The sequence below is a fragment of the Dichomitus squalens genome (genome assembly GCF_000275845.1).
Source record: "Dichomitus squalens LYAD-421 SS1 unplaced genomic scaffold DICSQscaffold_13, whole genome shotgun sequence".
Lineage (NCBI taxonomy): Eukaryota > Fungi > Basidiomycota > Agaricomycetes > Polyporales > Polyporaceae > Dichomitus > Dichomitus squalens.
The window spans coordinates 221,064-233,569 of NW_006766895.1; the positions used below are offsets into that span (position 1 = coordinate 221,064).

Genomic DNA, 12,506 nt, shown 5'->3' on the forward strand with positions numbered 1-12,506 from the left:
CGATTAGTGAGTTTTAGGAGGAAGCACATAGCAGGAGAAGCGCACAGCTTGAAGACGCCGACACCTAATATAGAGCACACGCAGCTTCGTTCGCTACTTTCACGGAGTCGGTCCTTGTGCTCTTCGTCCTCGTTCCCTCACCGTGCAGGATGTCCAGATGGAAGGGGATACTCTTCCCAGCACTCCTCGTCCTCGTCTTTGCACCTGCGTTCCTTTGCTACAGCCGCGTACTGCTTGCAATGCGGGCCTTCATGGGAGGCCCCACGCTTCTGGCCGGCGTTGTCCAATTTGCTGTGGCGGAGCACGCGCCGTTGGCTCCCAAAGTCGTGATTGTCGACTACGTGCGTATGAAACCGCGCTCTCCGCGTCCGTGCAAACATGTCTAATCCAAGAGTACACCTTGGATCTAACGACTGCAGTACGGTGATGAAGGCTCCGCCTGGCTCGGGATCCCGGAGTTTGACCTCCTGGCGCGGAATATCACCGTCCCCGGCCTGTCGCGGCGCTACTCCAGCGTTCGATGCACCTCAGACGGCGACATCTGTCAGCTGCTCACAGACGAAGGTCTGATCAACGCAGCACTCTCCACCGCAGCCTTGGTTCAATCGCCGGCCTTCGACCTCAGGCAATCCTACTTCCTCCTCGCGGGCGTCGCTGGGATCTCTCCCAAATTTGGGACACTGGGCTCCGTCGCTTTCGCGCGTTTCTCCGTTCAAGTTGCGCTGCAATACGAGGTCGACGCGAGGGAGATCCCGGCTGAGTTCAACACGGGCTATATTCCCCAGGGTACGACTGCCCCTGGGCAGTGGCCGCGCTACGTGTACGGCACCGAGGCGTTCGAGCTGAACGATGCGTTGCGCCAGCGCGCCATCACTTTCGCGAAACGCGCCATGCTGAACGATTCAGCGAGCGCGCAAGCGTATCGCGCGCTCTATGCAGGGGTGCCCGAGCACGCTGCCGCATTGCAGGCACCGTCTGTGGTCGCCTGCGACACCGCGACGTCGGACGTGTGGTGGAGCGGCGCGCTGCTTGCGGAGGCCTTCGAGAACACGACCACACTCCTCACGAATGGCACGGGAACCTACTGTACTACACAGCAGGAGGACGGCGCGGTGCTCGGCGCCCTCCTCCGCGGGGCACTGACGGGTCGTGTCGATTTTGCGCGTGTCATCTCGATGCGCACCGCGTCGGACTTCGACAGGCCTGCACCGGGAATGAGCGCGACTGCCAATCTGTTCGAGGGGCAGAGTGCCGGGTACCGTGTCTCCGTCGTGAATATATATCGTGCAGGTGTCCAGGTCATACAGGGCATCCTGGACGATTGGTATGACGATTATGTTAAGGGAATCCCGCCGAGCAATTACATCGGAGATGATATTGGTTCGTTGGGCGGTCATCCGGACTTTGGTCCAGGTAGTCGGTTCGGCGGGCTTCCACCTGACTTATCTGACGTTTTACCTATACTCTAAGAAGATGCGCATATACTTCAGAGGACATCTTCCATACCAATGCGGATCGTCGTTTCAGTCCCAACCTCGAGTGTAGCTGGTAATCTCGGGTAAATATCTCTTCCATGCTTGGAAAATGGTGCTCTTCCAACTCCCGCTCTCCACCATGACAAACCACCCTCCGATATCACTGGAGTATAGCCTCTTTGACCTGCTCTATTCTACTGTTACCGGCCTTTTGTTCCTCTCCTGAAAATGACATCTTTCGTTGGGCATCGACTATGCAACCAGCCAGGAGCAAGAGCGGCATCATCAGTCTTATGTGCCGAACGTATACCACGCGAGCACAAGACAAGGTCCCCGCTTTCAATCAGCTTCCCAGGCCACCGATCCACTCGCTGCTCACTTATCAGAGGCCTCAGCAGCGAGATGGCGTCTTGGGAAGTCGACTACCCCCCCCCCGAGGGCGCTGCGCTATGACCGGCTATTGACTCCTTGACTGGTTACCGTCGTTGACATGGTTTTGTGTGTAGTCTCATTCAGAACCTCTAATTCACCCCCATAGTTTAGCTCAACATCTCCATTGGGTATATCACACCATTCGTGAATACATCCAAGGCCTAGCTTATACAAATAGTGATTGTACATACATCTAGTGGCGACGGGTAGGCATTCAAAAGAGAGAGCCGATACTCGAAATTTGCGAGAGATCAAAGTACACAGCCTCGGGTACCGGTACATAAATTGACAAGTGTGCTGAAAGAAGACATTAGGACTGCAGCCACGGTGATGTAAATCAAGCCAGCGCTTTTCAGGAGCTCAGATAACAAGACATCTTCAATTTCGTCGACCCCGTCACAGCAAGGCCTCGCCGGATGTCTAGACCGCCATCGTCTCGATATGCGTACGTGAATCGTTAATGGATTCCTCTGCTCCATCGGACGGACGAGAATGGTGAGGAAGGCTCTGCATCTCGAGCTCCGAGTCCGGCATGTCAAACTCCACGACATGGCTGCGCGGCGATCCCAGCCCCTTGGTCTTGCTACCGACCGTCCCGTGCTTTAAGTCTTGGCGCGAGCCCAAGCGGGTCGAAGTACTACCACCCCAGGATGCTACCTCCGGCGCAACATGCGGCCGGTCCGACGACACCCTGACGTGCAGCGAGCCGGTGGCATTGGATGAAGCGCTTGTACTAGCGTTGATGTAAGACTTCTGCATGTACACGAGAATGACGATGACAACGGGGTAGATGCCGAGAATGTGACTGGTCATATATGTCCAGACGGTGCTGGCAAATGCGAGCTGAGGCGTACTAGTTTCGAGGGTCGGTACATTGCCTGCTTCATCTATCACTGCAGATAACTGGCATTGGCTGCAATCAGACGAGTGTCCCGTGGAAACACACGAAGTACGCACAAAGAAGAAGAAGTAGAGGAGGCCTGACTCAATGAGGATTGTCATAACCTTTTCCGCACGTGTCTTGGGCTTTGACACACTGATGAAGGTACCGACTTCACGCCGATAGTCCCTGAATGATCCTAGATGAGCAAAATCCCGACGGTCTGATCGTCGCGCTCACCATGTTTTGTAGCATATCATCAGCGTCGCGACAGCAGTTGTCACGAGCGCCGTCGAATACGACGCGAGCTGAACGTTCACGCAAAACGGTGGGTGCACAAAGTCACCAGCTCCATGTTGCGCGTCGGCTGCCGCAACACAGTATGAGATCAATACAGACGTAACTGCGGGACCGTACCAACATCAATATATGTGCAAGTGGAGAGGTGGAAGTACCGACGCACCGACGGAGCCGAAGAGGAATGCGCACGGGATGGCAAGCACCCAGCGTTCGTGAGGCAGACGCCAGAATGCGTATGTGCGCCAGATAATGATGACGTCTCCGAGGTTGGACTGCAGTCGCCAACAGTCAGGATCTGGAGTACCAAATCTAAGGCTAGGGGGGAGGGGTGTGCCAAACTCACCATCCAGGCGTACAGCGCGTTCTCCACCGCATACGGCAGATTGTCTGTCAGGGCGTACCGATCCGAGAGAGAAAGGGTCGAAGTCGAAGTGAGCGTCAGGCTGATCTCTCGGATGGCGTTGTTCACGTCGATAATGCACATTGAAGTGTCGAGCAGGAACATGATGAAGACTACGGCAAATGTGAAAATCGACATCTTGTTGCGACGATCCCTTCGACTGTGATGCGATTGGAAGAGACATATTAGCCAGTTGGTGACCTACGAAGCTGTCGAATACTCACAGTAGAATATTGCCGGCTATCACAATGAGCACGAGATAGACGGCTGTTGTTCATTAGTCGAGTGGAGGTGAGGTGAGATTCGTTGACATGCCGCTTACTCCACAGCACCGATTCTACAACGAGAGCCACGGTCGTCTGGATAGTATCATGGCCGATACTACTGAGGGTCTCGATATCGGCGCTCGTGAGGTTCGACATAGTGGGCAGAGAGGCGGAGCTCGGCGAAGGGTCGAGCAGGTGCAGTGATTAAAGCCCCACCGCAGCGTCAATCCGACATGATCATCTATGAACTCCTTTGCACTGCCCTGAGGAGGCAATAGTGCATTGGCGTCTAACCCGGTATTTGCTGCGTAGTATTCGACAACCGAGTCAGTGACATACAGATTATAAGGTGACAAGGTCGTTGCCCACCAGTCTTGCAAACAAGTTCTTTCTGTTGCTATGTTTTTGCAGACTCCGGACAATGCAGCGGATAGTAGCAATTATCTGCGGGTTCAGGAGCCAAGGTTTGTGCGGGGCCGAAGAACCCTGGGGAACGGTTTCATCATCTGCTTACGCTCCACGGCGACCCCCGACTGAATGCTGCTGGGAAGTTTGGAGCCTCGAAACAAGATTCAACCACATCGGACTTCGAGCGGCACGGCCTAGTGGATGGTATGTCAAAGAAGTCCACTAGAGAAGGATTTCTGGACAGGCTTCACCGTCAATGAGCCGCAAGCGAGCGACCATCGTGTGAGGAACATATCTCATTCGGCGATAAGCTCTGAGAACACCTTGAAGTACAGCAGGCAGGTCCCGATAGAAATGGATGTCCAAAGTAGTATGTCCGATGATCGTCGGGAGCAAGGCCTGTTGTGCGTCTCCGGCGTCTCCGGCGTTCCGGCTGGTTTCAGGAATCTGCAACGCCTTGCAGGGAAGGATTCCAAGCATCACTTGGGCTCTGCGTCCAGGAAACATTTGCTTCAAGGCTGACTGCCCGAATGAGGAATTTGGCGACTACGTCTGAACCGGGCCATCGACATACTGGAGCGCGGAAATGACTCGGGTGTGTACCAAGGCTGTAAATGTTGCAGTAGATCAGTAACAAGATAACCTAGAGTAAGACATGAAATGAACTCGATCCGAGGGACCGTTCACCAGAAACTCCGACCGCTCCCGCATGTTTATCTCGGAGTCTAACTGCGCATTGGTGGCGCAGGGCACTGGGCACGGGAGTTCCCCCGTGCCCTGCCCGGGGAAGCTATAGTTGGCGCAAAGGTCCGACAGGGTTCAGAGCCTAGTTGGAGTTCACACTGGGCAACTACCGCTAGAGCCCAAGACCCATGGCCTGTCAGAAGTTATATCCTCTGTAGTGGGTACACAGATGCGTTCGTGAACTGACGTCTCTTTCTGCACTGCTGTTTCGCGGTCGTCCGTTTTGCGGTCGTCCGATCTACGTCCTATACAAGTACTTCGCAAGGTTCCGAAAGACAAACATGAAGCCTTCTTCGTATCCATCTGAGAAGCAAGTCGCTTCAGGGCGTGCACGATAGATACCCTCGAGATGGTCAGAAGGAAGAGACGCGCTCAGTGGTGATGATCAAGTCTTGGTTACACTTCGGCATGGGACTAGAAGCTGCAGGATCTGGATAAGAAGAGCGCTCCTTGTCTCATGTGATGCAAGCGTCGATTCAGCGCTCCGCATGGAGTGATATCCATTCACACCATGAGGCCATGACCGAGGCTGAGCTGGACAAAAAGCAACAAGGTTGGTCCCTATCATGATTGCGGAACATGCGACGCTACGCAATGCACTGTTATCACGAGCTCAACGTTGCCAGGAAGCCAAGACACTTACGACGTCATCATTACTCCAAGACAGGATGATGTGTACACGGATGACGCCTGTACAACATCAGTTCTCGGAACCTTGGAACGCGCGCCGGGTTGCGTACCCGCGAAAGCTGACCAAGTCAGCCGTCCAGCATTCCGAATGAGGAGCCTCAGCTTGAAGTTCTCGATTCCTTGTTCTCCGCCGAAGCTTAGGACTTCCTGGCTCCATCATGAAAGCGTCACTGAAACTAGACTCGAATCGTCAGTGTCTGATAAATAAAGTCTAATCAAAGTCTGGGGCACCTTATTCAGGCCTACAATTAGGCTTGTGTTTGTCGATGCCACCCAGGACAACGCAACGTGATGCATAGACCACGATCGTGTCCCTCCAAGCTCCTCTACACGTGGACTAATGCATACCTTCGTCGCTATGTCTCCGCGCCCAGAAGGGGTGCAAGGAAGCTGGCTGGCAAGGGAGAGCATGCATGACACCAATGCCATTATTATAGTCGCAGCACAACACCAACCTCGTTCCTACATGAGGCGCGATTGGTTCAGGCTAGCCGAGCGTGTGAGGACATAGGACAGAGGTTTACACGGTTGCGAAGGGTATCCGCTATTCAGCGTGCATGCACACCACGAATTGCGTCCACGGAATGAAGTCATGTAATGGCTGAAAGACCTCTCTGATAGGAGTGTGGATGACATCGTTCCGTAGCATGTCGACAGTCGACGTGGAGAGCCGAGGGACAAGTGGAAGGCGGCTGTGCGAAACAGCCGCCGAACAGGCCAGCCGAGGTCGGCACATTCCCGCCTATTTTGCAACGTCCGCTGAGCACAACGCAACGTTGACGTTTCCCAGACAAGGAGACACGCTGACTCACGAAACCCAAGGTCTCGCACGGATCGCCGTGCTAGATGCAGCGATTCGGTTGCTGTAGAGCTCTTCCGCGTCGTCCATGGCAGACCCCTTCAGATCAGCAGGCGACGTTCAGTGAGCGGCCTTTTTCCTTCGCAGCTGTCATTCTATGCTCAATCTCGCGCTACGCAAAAGCGAGGAAGCCCTAACCGGTAGGAAAACAGGAGGAGAACAAGGGCAGTAGCGCGGAGCAGAACTCACAAGAATTACACAAATCAGGATCGCGATGAAGTTCGCAGGCCCGACTGGATACGTTAAGCTCAATTCGCCGTCAGTTGGTCGCCCGGTCGTACGGGACCCATATCTCCAACTATAGTTCCCTCTACGTAGTGGGCAAAGCATACGCAACGCCCGTGACGTTGTCGGAACTTGGACAGCAGACTGTGGAGGGAGAGCCAAGACGTACCAGCGTTATCTCCGTCTCATCTATGTGGCTCCGACTGTATCTTATGTTCCTGTCGTATTTGCCTACCTCGCATCCTGGCCATCCTGCAAACAAATATTGAGTTAGGAGAGGGACATGGCGGTGAGGGAAGTGAAACACGCATGGGTATCGCGACTTGGGGGTCGTCGAGCGGCTTCGTCAGGGAGGACCTTGTATCGATGAACGCAACATAACCCGATCTAGTCTTGCTGGGCGCACGAGCACGCGAGCCCCACACGCGCCCTTGGCCCACATGACAGAGCGGGAGAGGAACGGGACGGCTTTCAGACTGCCTGGTACCATGGATTCATATGCGCCCGAGTGCTGAGGAGCAGTAGTGTCTGATCATGACCGGTTGTCGGGGGTTGTCGGGCGCTTCTAGCAATCTCAGATGTGCGTTGGCTTTCCGGTCCACGTGGCGGAGGCGCGGTCTTCCATTGGTTGCGGCAGAGGGCGTCTGACTCAAGCTTGAGGAGACGGTGCTCTGCCGCGCGACAAGGAGGCTTGGCGGATGGCGGATCTATGAGAGCGAGGGACGTGCAGCCAGACTCTGCGAAGAAGGCAAATAGCAGCGTTAGGGGCTGATGATCGGCTGCGGACGAGCTGTATGCGTACCAAGGAACGGCCGTCAAGGGCGTTGCCATTGGGCACACCAAACGGTTTTGCGGGTTGCTCCGCGCTCTGCTGCACTGGAACTGGAATCCCTGCTGCGTTTGCGCTTCGTTGGCTGAGCACTGTCGCTCGAGGTGCCAGAGCAGGGACCACTCCTTAGACGATGGAGCGATTGGCGGACGACGAGTCGCGCGTGTGCAGATGTTGAGCAATAAGCAGGGAGTACAGCAAGAGCCACACGTATGTCGAGTGCAAAGGCTTTGTACGGCAGGAGACCGTATCTGAGGGCAACAAGAGCGTAACAGAACCACGGTTAGCAAAGATTCTACACGTTCAGATGAGCCTCGCGGACGCTACGTCGCTCGAGAACGGGAAGCAGGGGTGCTTGAACGCACTCACTCGACGGCGAGCGTCCGCGAGGCAGTGATGAGTACGCACAATTTGCTTCCCATAAGGTGTCCGGATCCAAGTACCATCTAGCGATGGGGTGTCGACAGATGAAGGCTTGCACGAGCGGGAATGCAAAAGAGTTTGAGCTCTTGAGGGACTTGGAACTGTCAGCGGAGCATGGGAATGGTCGTGGCCAATCCTGAGCATGCCCAGAACATCGCCTGAAGGGGAGACGGAGATAATGGTAACATTATGATGCAGCGTGCAAGTGGGAGAGATTGGGACTTACCACTAAAATCAACCTTTCGCGAACGCGCCATGGACGACCTGCAGCTGCATGGCGGCCTTGTCCTTTCCAAGACACTGCGCGTCGAGTTCGGCATCATTGGTGAAGCTCTCCTTGATGTTGCGCCGAGGAGCTGAGTCTTTTGATCAGTGCAAAAACCTTGGGCAGAAGGCGGTAGTAACAAGGATGCCAAGGACGAGGGCGAGGACGAGGACGCCCTTTCGGTGGGTGAGCGCGCATACACGCTTCAAGCGCTGGGGGGACTCGACGCCCACACACGGCAACTTGCATCACTCTTGCCGTCTTGGCCTGACAACGGCTCGAATTAGCCCCACGGTACGCCCAGCATCCCCGCTTAATGCCCACATTCATCGAGCAAACTTAGGTCCATCAATTACGGCGTGAGGAGGAGAGAGCTGACTAGCCTGGCCGGACGGGTAGTACTGCGAGCTTACAGCGCAGTTACTGCCGCTTCTCCCAAGACCGAATCCCGGGCCCAGTCTTTACAAGCCTCGTGCTATTCCGAGTTGCAAGATGGAGCTGTGTTGATGCAGGGGCCGAGACAGCGACCACACCTGGCATTCGCCGCTTACCCAGAGCTTCGAGTAAGCTCTGATTTCTATGTGACGTGTCCTCTTGCACTGGTAGAGCTGTCCAACTCTGCACAGGCGGTTCCTTCGCAGTATCATCGCCATTGTGAGCTTACGCGTCACATTCCGCGCGTTTTACTCATTTTCACATGCTAGGGTGACGTTTCAAGTTGACAAGCCTTAACTTATTTTTCCAGTATCAAACACCCACTATAGGCGAATATATTACTGTCTAAAGCAGGCCTACTTCACGATTCAAACCTCAGGCGTACGCGTATATCCATTTAGTGCGACGCTCCAGGTTGTATGATATCCCTTCCTATAGTCCCTTTCCACCCCGAAGTACTAGAGTTTCTAGTGCTTCGTGGTATTGGCCACTCGGTACAAAGTGAACTCCGGCGCCTGCGGGTCTGACCCGACCACAACCTTGAAGAGGAAGAAGTTGCTGTTCATCCACGAGTACGCAGGCGAGTCCGTTTCCACGTGTCTGCGCATCCGGAGCTTCAGTGAGTTCCCGCTCATTGGAGCGCGCTGGCTGTCAGGTTATGGTTCTGCGAACTCACGCGTAGGAAAGGGACCCGGTCTTCATGTCCCTGAGACCAATCAAGTAGATCAATCCTCGTAAATGCTGTTCTCTCCAGCGGTGTTACGCCGTCTAAGCTCACCCTATGCCATTTACAGCTATGGAGGCTAGCCTTCCGTCAGCCTTCCAGACGTATGGCAGGACAGCCGAAGGGAATAGTATCCCCGAGTTGCTGATGATGCCATTGTCTGCGGTGGGAAGGAGCGTTGCCAGAACCTCGCCCGTCTTCGCGTCGGTGAGGTTCCCCCTGCATGCGGATGTCTATCTGTGAGCGCCTGACTCGGATCCCTGAACAGCGCACGACGTACCCTGTAAGGGGTGAGTGTATGCGGGTACCAAACGGTCCCGTAGTGTTTAGAACGTCGTTAGGAGGGCCGATGACCAACTGCCCCGTGAATATGGCGTCGAAGGTGGGCGGGGGCTGAGGAGTTTGAGCAATGGCTACGGCTGACACTGCGAGGAGGACGCCAACGAGCGACGAGAGGAAATGGGAGTGGCGCATCTTGGGTGGTGTGCTCAACGTATGCTGCGAGGTGAGTGTGTTGGATGCTTTCGCCGTACAGGCTCGATTCCTTTATACTCGAACACTGGGAGGCGTCACCGTCCTGAGACGATAATGGGTAACCCGCTCGGTGTGTCAGGCTGACACGTCGCCGGGCTGGCTTGAATGATGACTCGCCCCTCAAAGCCATACCTCCGCGATGCTGTGGCGACACCGCCCTCAAGCTGTCATTTGGCCAAACCGCTAGTCAGCATTGTCATACATCCGCAGAATGGCACAACGAATGCTATGCATGGTCGGATAGGCCGAGAATGGTATAGGGATGGCGGGATATAATAGGGAACGTCTTGTGTGACCGGGCAGTGCTGTATCTGAGTCTGGCCAGAGCTTTCGAAACGCTCAGTGAGACCCGGGTAGAGGAATCCATATGGCACTGAGTCTCCTCCGGTCTTTCGTGTACGAAGTCTACGACTTCGGGAGCCGACTGGCTAATGCAAGAAGTGAGCCCACTAACCTGTTGTCGAGGTCAGAGTTAGCATGCGTCGATTGGGGGGAGCGAAGGACATGCATGATGCTACCACATACCACAGTTGGTAGCAATGTACTTACACGGATGCTAAACCCGAGTAACGAATCAGAGAGCATATGGTAGGCGAATCCCGAGCACTACGTAGCTTCAGTACCTCACTCATATGGTCTTGATCAGCTGGCCTGCCATATACACCTGTTTTCGGGATCAGTCTTTCAGGGTCCCGGACCACTACCTGCGGTTCTCCAGAGTTGACTAGACACCAACGTTTCTAAATGACTATTCAACGGCGGGTCATCCCGACCTTGGAACAAGCTAGACTCCGAGTCTGCGGCAGTACTCCATGTTTGGTACCGTTATACATCAATTCGACAGTCTTATGCCGCCTCTCTCGCTAGCTTGGATTTAGAGTATTTAGGCGACCTAGCTCTCTACCTCCTAGCTTCCGGGCTGCAACTTCAGAAACGCTAACTGTCTTCCTTCACTATGTTCGCGTAGTAGCCGCCGTCTTGGGAGATAATCACGCATCCATACACTCCTGGAGAGTCTACAATACACTTGTGACTCTGCAGAGCGATAGGAAAATATCCGTAATCACAATCAGCGTAGTCCAATCATGTCGTCCCTCAGTCCCAAGTACGCTTGATAAGTTCGGCGGCACGCTCAGCTACGATATACACCAACGCCATTGTATGCGCCGCAGGGATGGTGGGCTACAGAAGATGCAAGTCAGAGACGAAGGATGAACGTGAGCATCACGTACGAAAACAGATGCGTCGACGACCCTCAGGCCACTTGCACCCTTCACGAGAAGGTTCGGGTCCACCACGCCCCAAGATGCGTCCCTGGGCGACATTCGCGCGGTAGAGACCGGATGGTATATTGTCTCGACGGACACTCGAGCCGCAGCAATAATTTCTTCGTCCGTCTCGGCGTCGCCCACTGGTCCAAATCGCCCGGACACTAGACCGCCCCAAGCTGGCAATGCCATAAACTGTCGGGCGGTCTTGATGGCCTCTAGCATAACTAGGGTATCGAACTCGGTTGAGAAGAATCCCGGGTCGATCAACGGATTGTCGAAAGGGTCCGATGACGCGAGCTTGATAGAACCGACTGTGTTGTGCCGATTCAGCGGCCGCTTTCAACGGGTCACATGTATACGTACCAGACGTAGGTGCCACGACGGCGGAGAATACCGTGAGGAAATGTCCAGTCGGAGGCTGTGGTACGGAAACCGCTCCGTACCCATCCTGTGATACCAGGTCAGCGTTCAGCGATTTGATCACATGGTTGCCACGCACCGCAAAGAGGAATTCGAAGTGTCCAGAGTGGGGGCCAGCCGAAGGGTCCGTGACATTGTCAAATATCCTCGAATTGGCGGGAACTCTCATAAATGCCAGAGATTGCACAGGAGAGTCGACCAGTCGCCCCGTTCGGTTAGTCTGCCATTGCGCTATGGCAGCCTCTATCAGGGTTGTATTGCGTCTCAAGTCATCGTATGTATTATTCGAGGAGACATTCCAGTAGTTTGCCAAGATAGGATGATCTTTGAGATGCTGGCCGACATCCGGAAGGTCAAGCAAGGGCTCGATATCCAGGGCTCGTAATCGGTCCTTGTCTCCGATGCCCGACAGCAACAGGATTTGAGGCGTTCCCACATCAGGAAAAACTCCCCCTGCGAATTGGCATTAAGCGAGCTAAATTATCCCTCACCAGCGAGATTAGTCCATTAGTCTAAAAAGATAAGTCCCCTGCTAACCAGCAGCCATTAGCTGCCTTAGTAGGCAGGGCCCGTAGCGGCGGTCATTCATTATTTGCTCGCCATTCAGGCTGTCGTTTGGTCTTTTTAGATTCTAGTTGCTTGTACGATAGATTCAATATATTGAAGGGTACGACAACGACTAGCATGATTACACTGCATAGTAATCTATAAACTTGTATACTAAGTTCCAACATGGTACGCTAATCCGACCTCATCCAACTAAACATAGCACTACAACGTGGTCCGGATCCTCTCTTGATGAGCTTATAGTACCGCAACTTACTTCTTGGAGGCGCGAAATGCAAAGTGCGGCTGGGCAAGGCCACAGACGACGACTTACCTTCGGATGTAGTACATTACGCACCTTCGAGTTGCTATGCAGCATG

At 54.3% G+C, this 12,506-nt stretch overlaps 5 protein-coding genes across 5 annotated transcripts in view; 1 reads left to right on the plus strand and 4 right to left on the minus strand.

Moving 5' to 3' along the window:
* Window positions 1-1,624, plus strand: part of DICSQDRAFT_136430 (purine nucleoside permease) — a 2,575-nt gene extending 951 nt beyond the window's left edge. Inside the window, exon 2 of the mRNA XM_007365569.1 lies at window positions 420-1,624. Coding sequence (XP_007365631.1) covers window positions 420-1,469 — 1,050 coding nt within the window. The 3' untranslated portion in view covers window positions 1,470-1,624. The remainder of the gene's footprint in view (window positions 1-419) is intronic.
* Window positions 1,625-2,327: 703 nt separating this feature from the next.
* Window positions 2,328-4,662, minus strand: DICSQDRAFT_105657 (uncharacterized protein; the record flags this gene model as incomplete). Its single annotated transcript, XM_007365570.1, has 9 exons — window positions 4,413-4,662; window positions 4,123-4,355; window positions 3,810-4,057; window positions 3,712-3,754; window positions 3,431-3,647; window positions 3,251-3,359; window positions 3,028-3,190; window positions 2,865-2,976; window positions 2,328-2,810 (listed from the first exon to the last, which is right to left on the minus strand). Exons 3-9 carry the CDS (start codon window positions 3,907-3,909, stop codon window positions 2,328-2,330), a joined length of 1,227 nt encoding a protein of 408 aa, XP_007365632.1. The 5' UTR covers window positions 3,910-4,057; window positions 4,123-4,355; window positions 4,413-4,662.
* Window positions 4,663-5,232: 570 nt separating this feature from the next.
* Window positions 5,233-8,354, minus strand: DICSQDRAFT_136432 (uncharacterized protein; the record flags this gene model as incomplete). The annotated part of the gene is made up of 9 exons (XM_007365571.1): window positions 8,158-8,354; window positions 7,917-8,089; window positions 7,482-7,759; window positions 6,408-7,416; window positions 6,051-6,337; window positions 5,827-5,989; window positions 5,646-5,771; window positions 5,549-5,595; window positions 5,233-5,492 (listed from the first exon to the last, which is right to left on the minus strand). Coding segments are annotated over exons 1-3 (480 nt in total), but the record flags the coding sequence as incomplete, so codon positions are not given.
* A 633-nt stretch (window positions 8,355-8,987) lies between these two features.
* On the minus strand, window positions 8,988-9,829 carry DICSQDRAFT_161457 (uncharacterized protein; the record flags this gene model as incomplete). Its single annotated transcript, XM_007365572.1, has 4 exons — window positions 8,988-9,231; window positions 9,308-9,337; window positions 9,410-9,574; window positions 9,636-9,829. 4 exons carry the CDS (start codon window positions 9,827-9,829, stop codon window positions 9,099-9,101), a joined length of 522 nt encoding a protein of 173 aa, XP_007365634.1. The 3' UTR covers window positions 8,988-9,098.
* A 1,042-nt stretch (window positions 9,830-10,871) lies between these two features.
* The window catches only part of DICSQDRAFT_86071 (aryl-alcohol oxidase-like protein), a 3,784-nt gene continuing 2,149 nt past the window's right edge, over window positions 10,872-12,506 (minus strand). Inside the window, exons 8-11 of the mRNA XM_007365573.1 lie at window positions 11,660-12,027; window positions 11,524-11,608; window positions 11,122-11,471; window positions 10,872-11,071 (exon numbers count right to left, since the gene is read on the minus strand). Of these exons, the coding sequence (XP_007365635.1) occupies window positions 10,985-11,071; window positions 11,122-11,471; window positions 11,524-11,608; window positions 11,660-12,027 (890 nt within the window). The 3' untranslated portion in view covers window positions 10,872-10,984. The remainder of the gene's footprint in view (window positions 11,072-11,121; window positions 11,472-11,523; window positions 11,609-11,659; window positions 12,028-12,506) is intronic.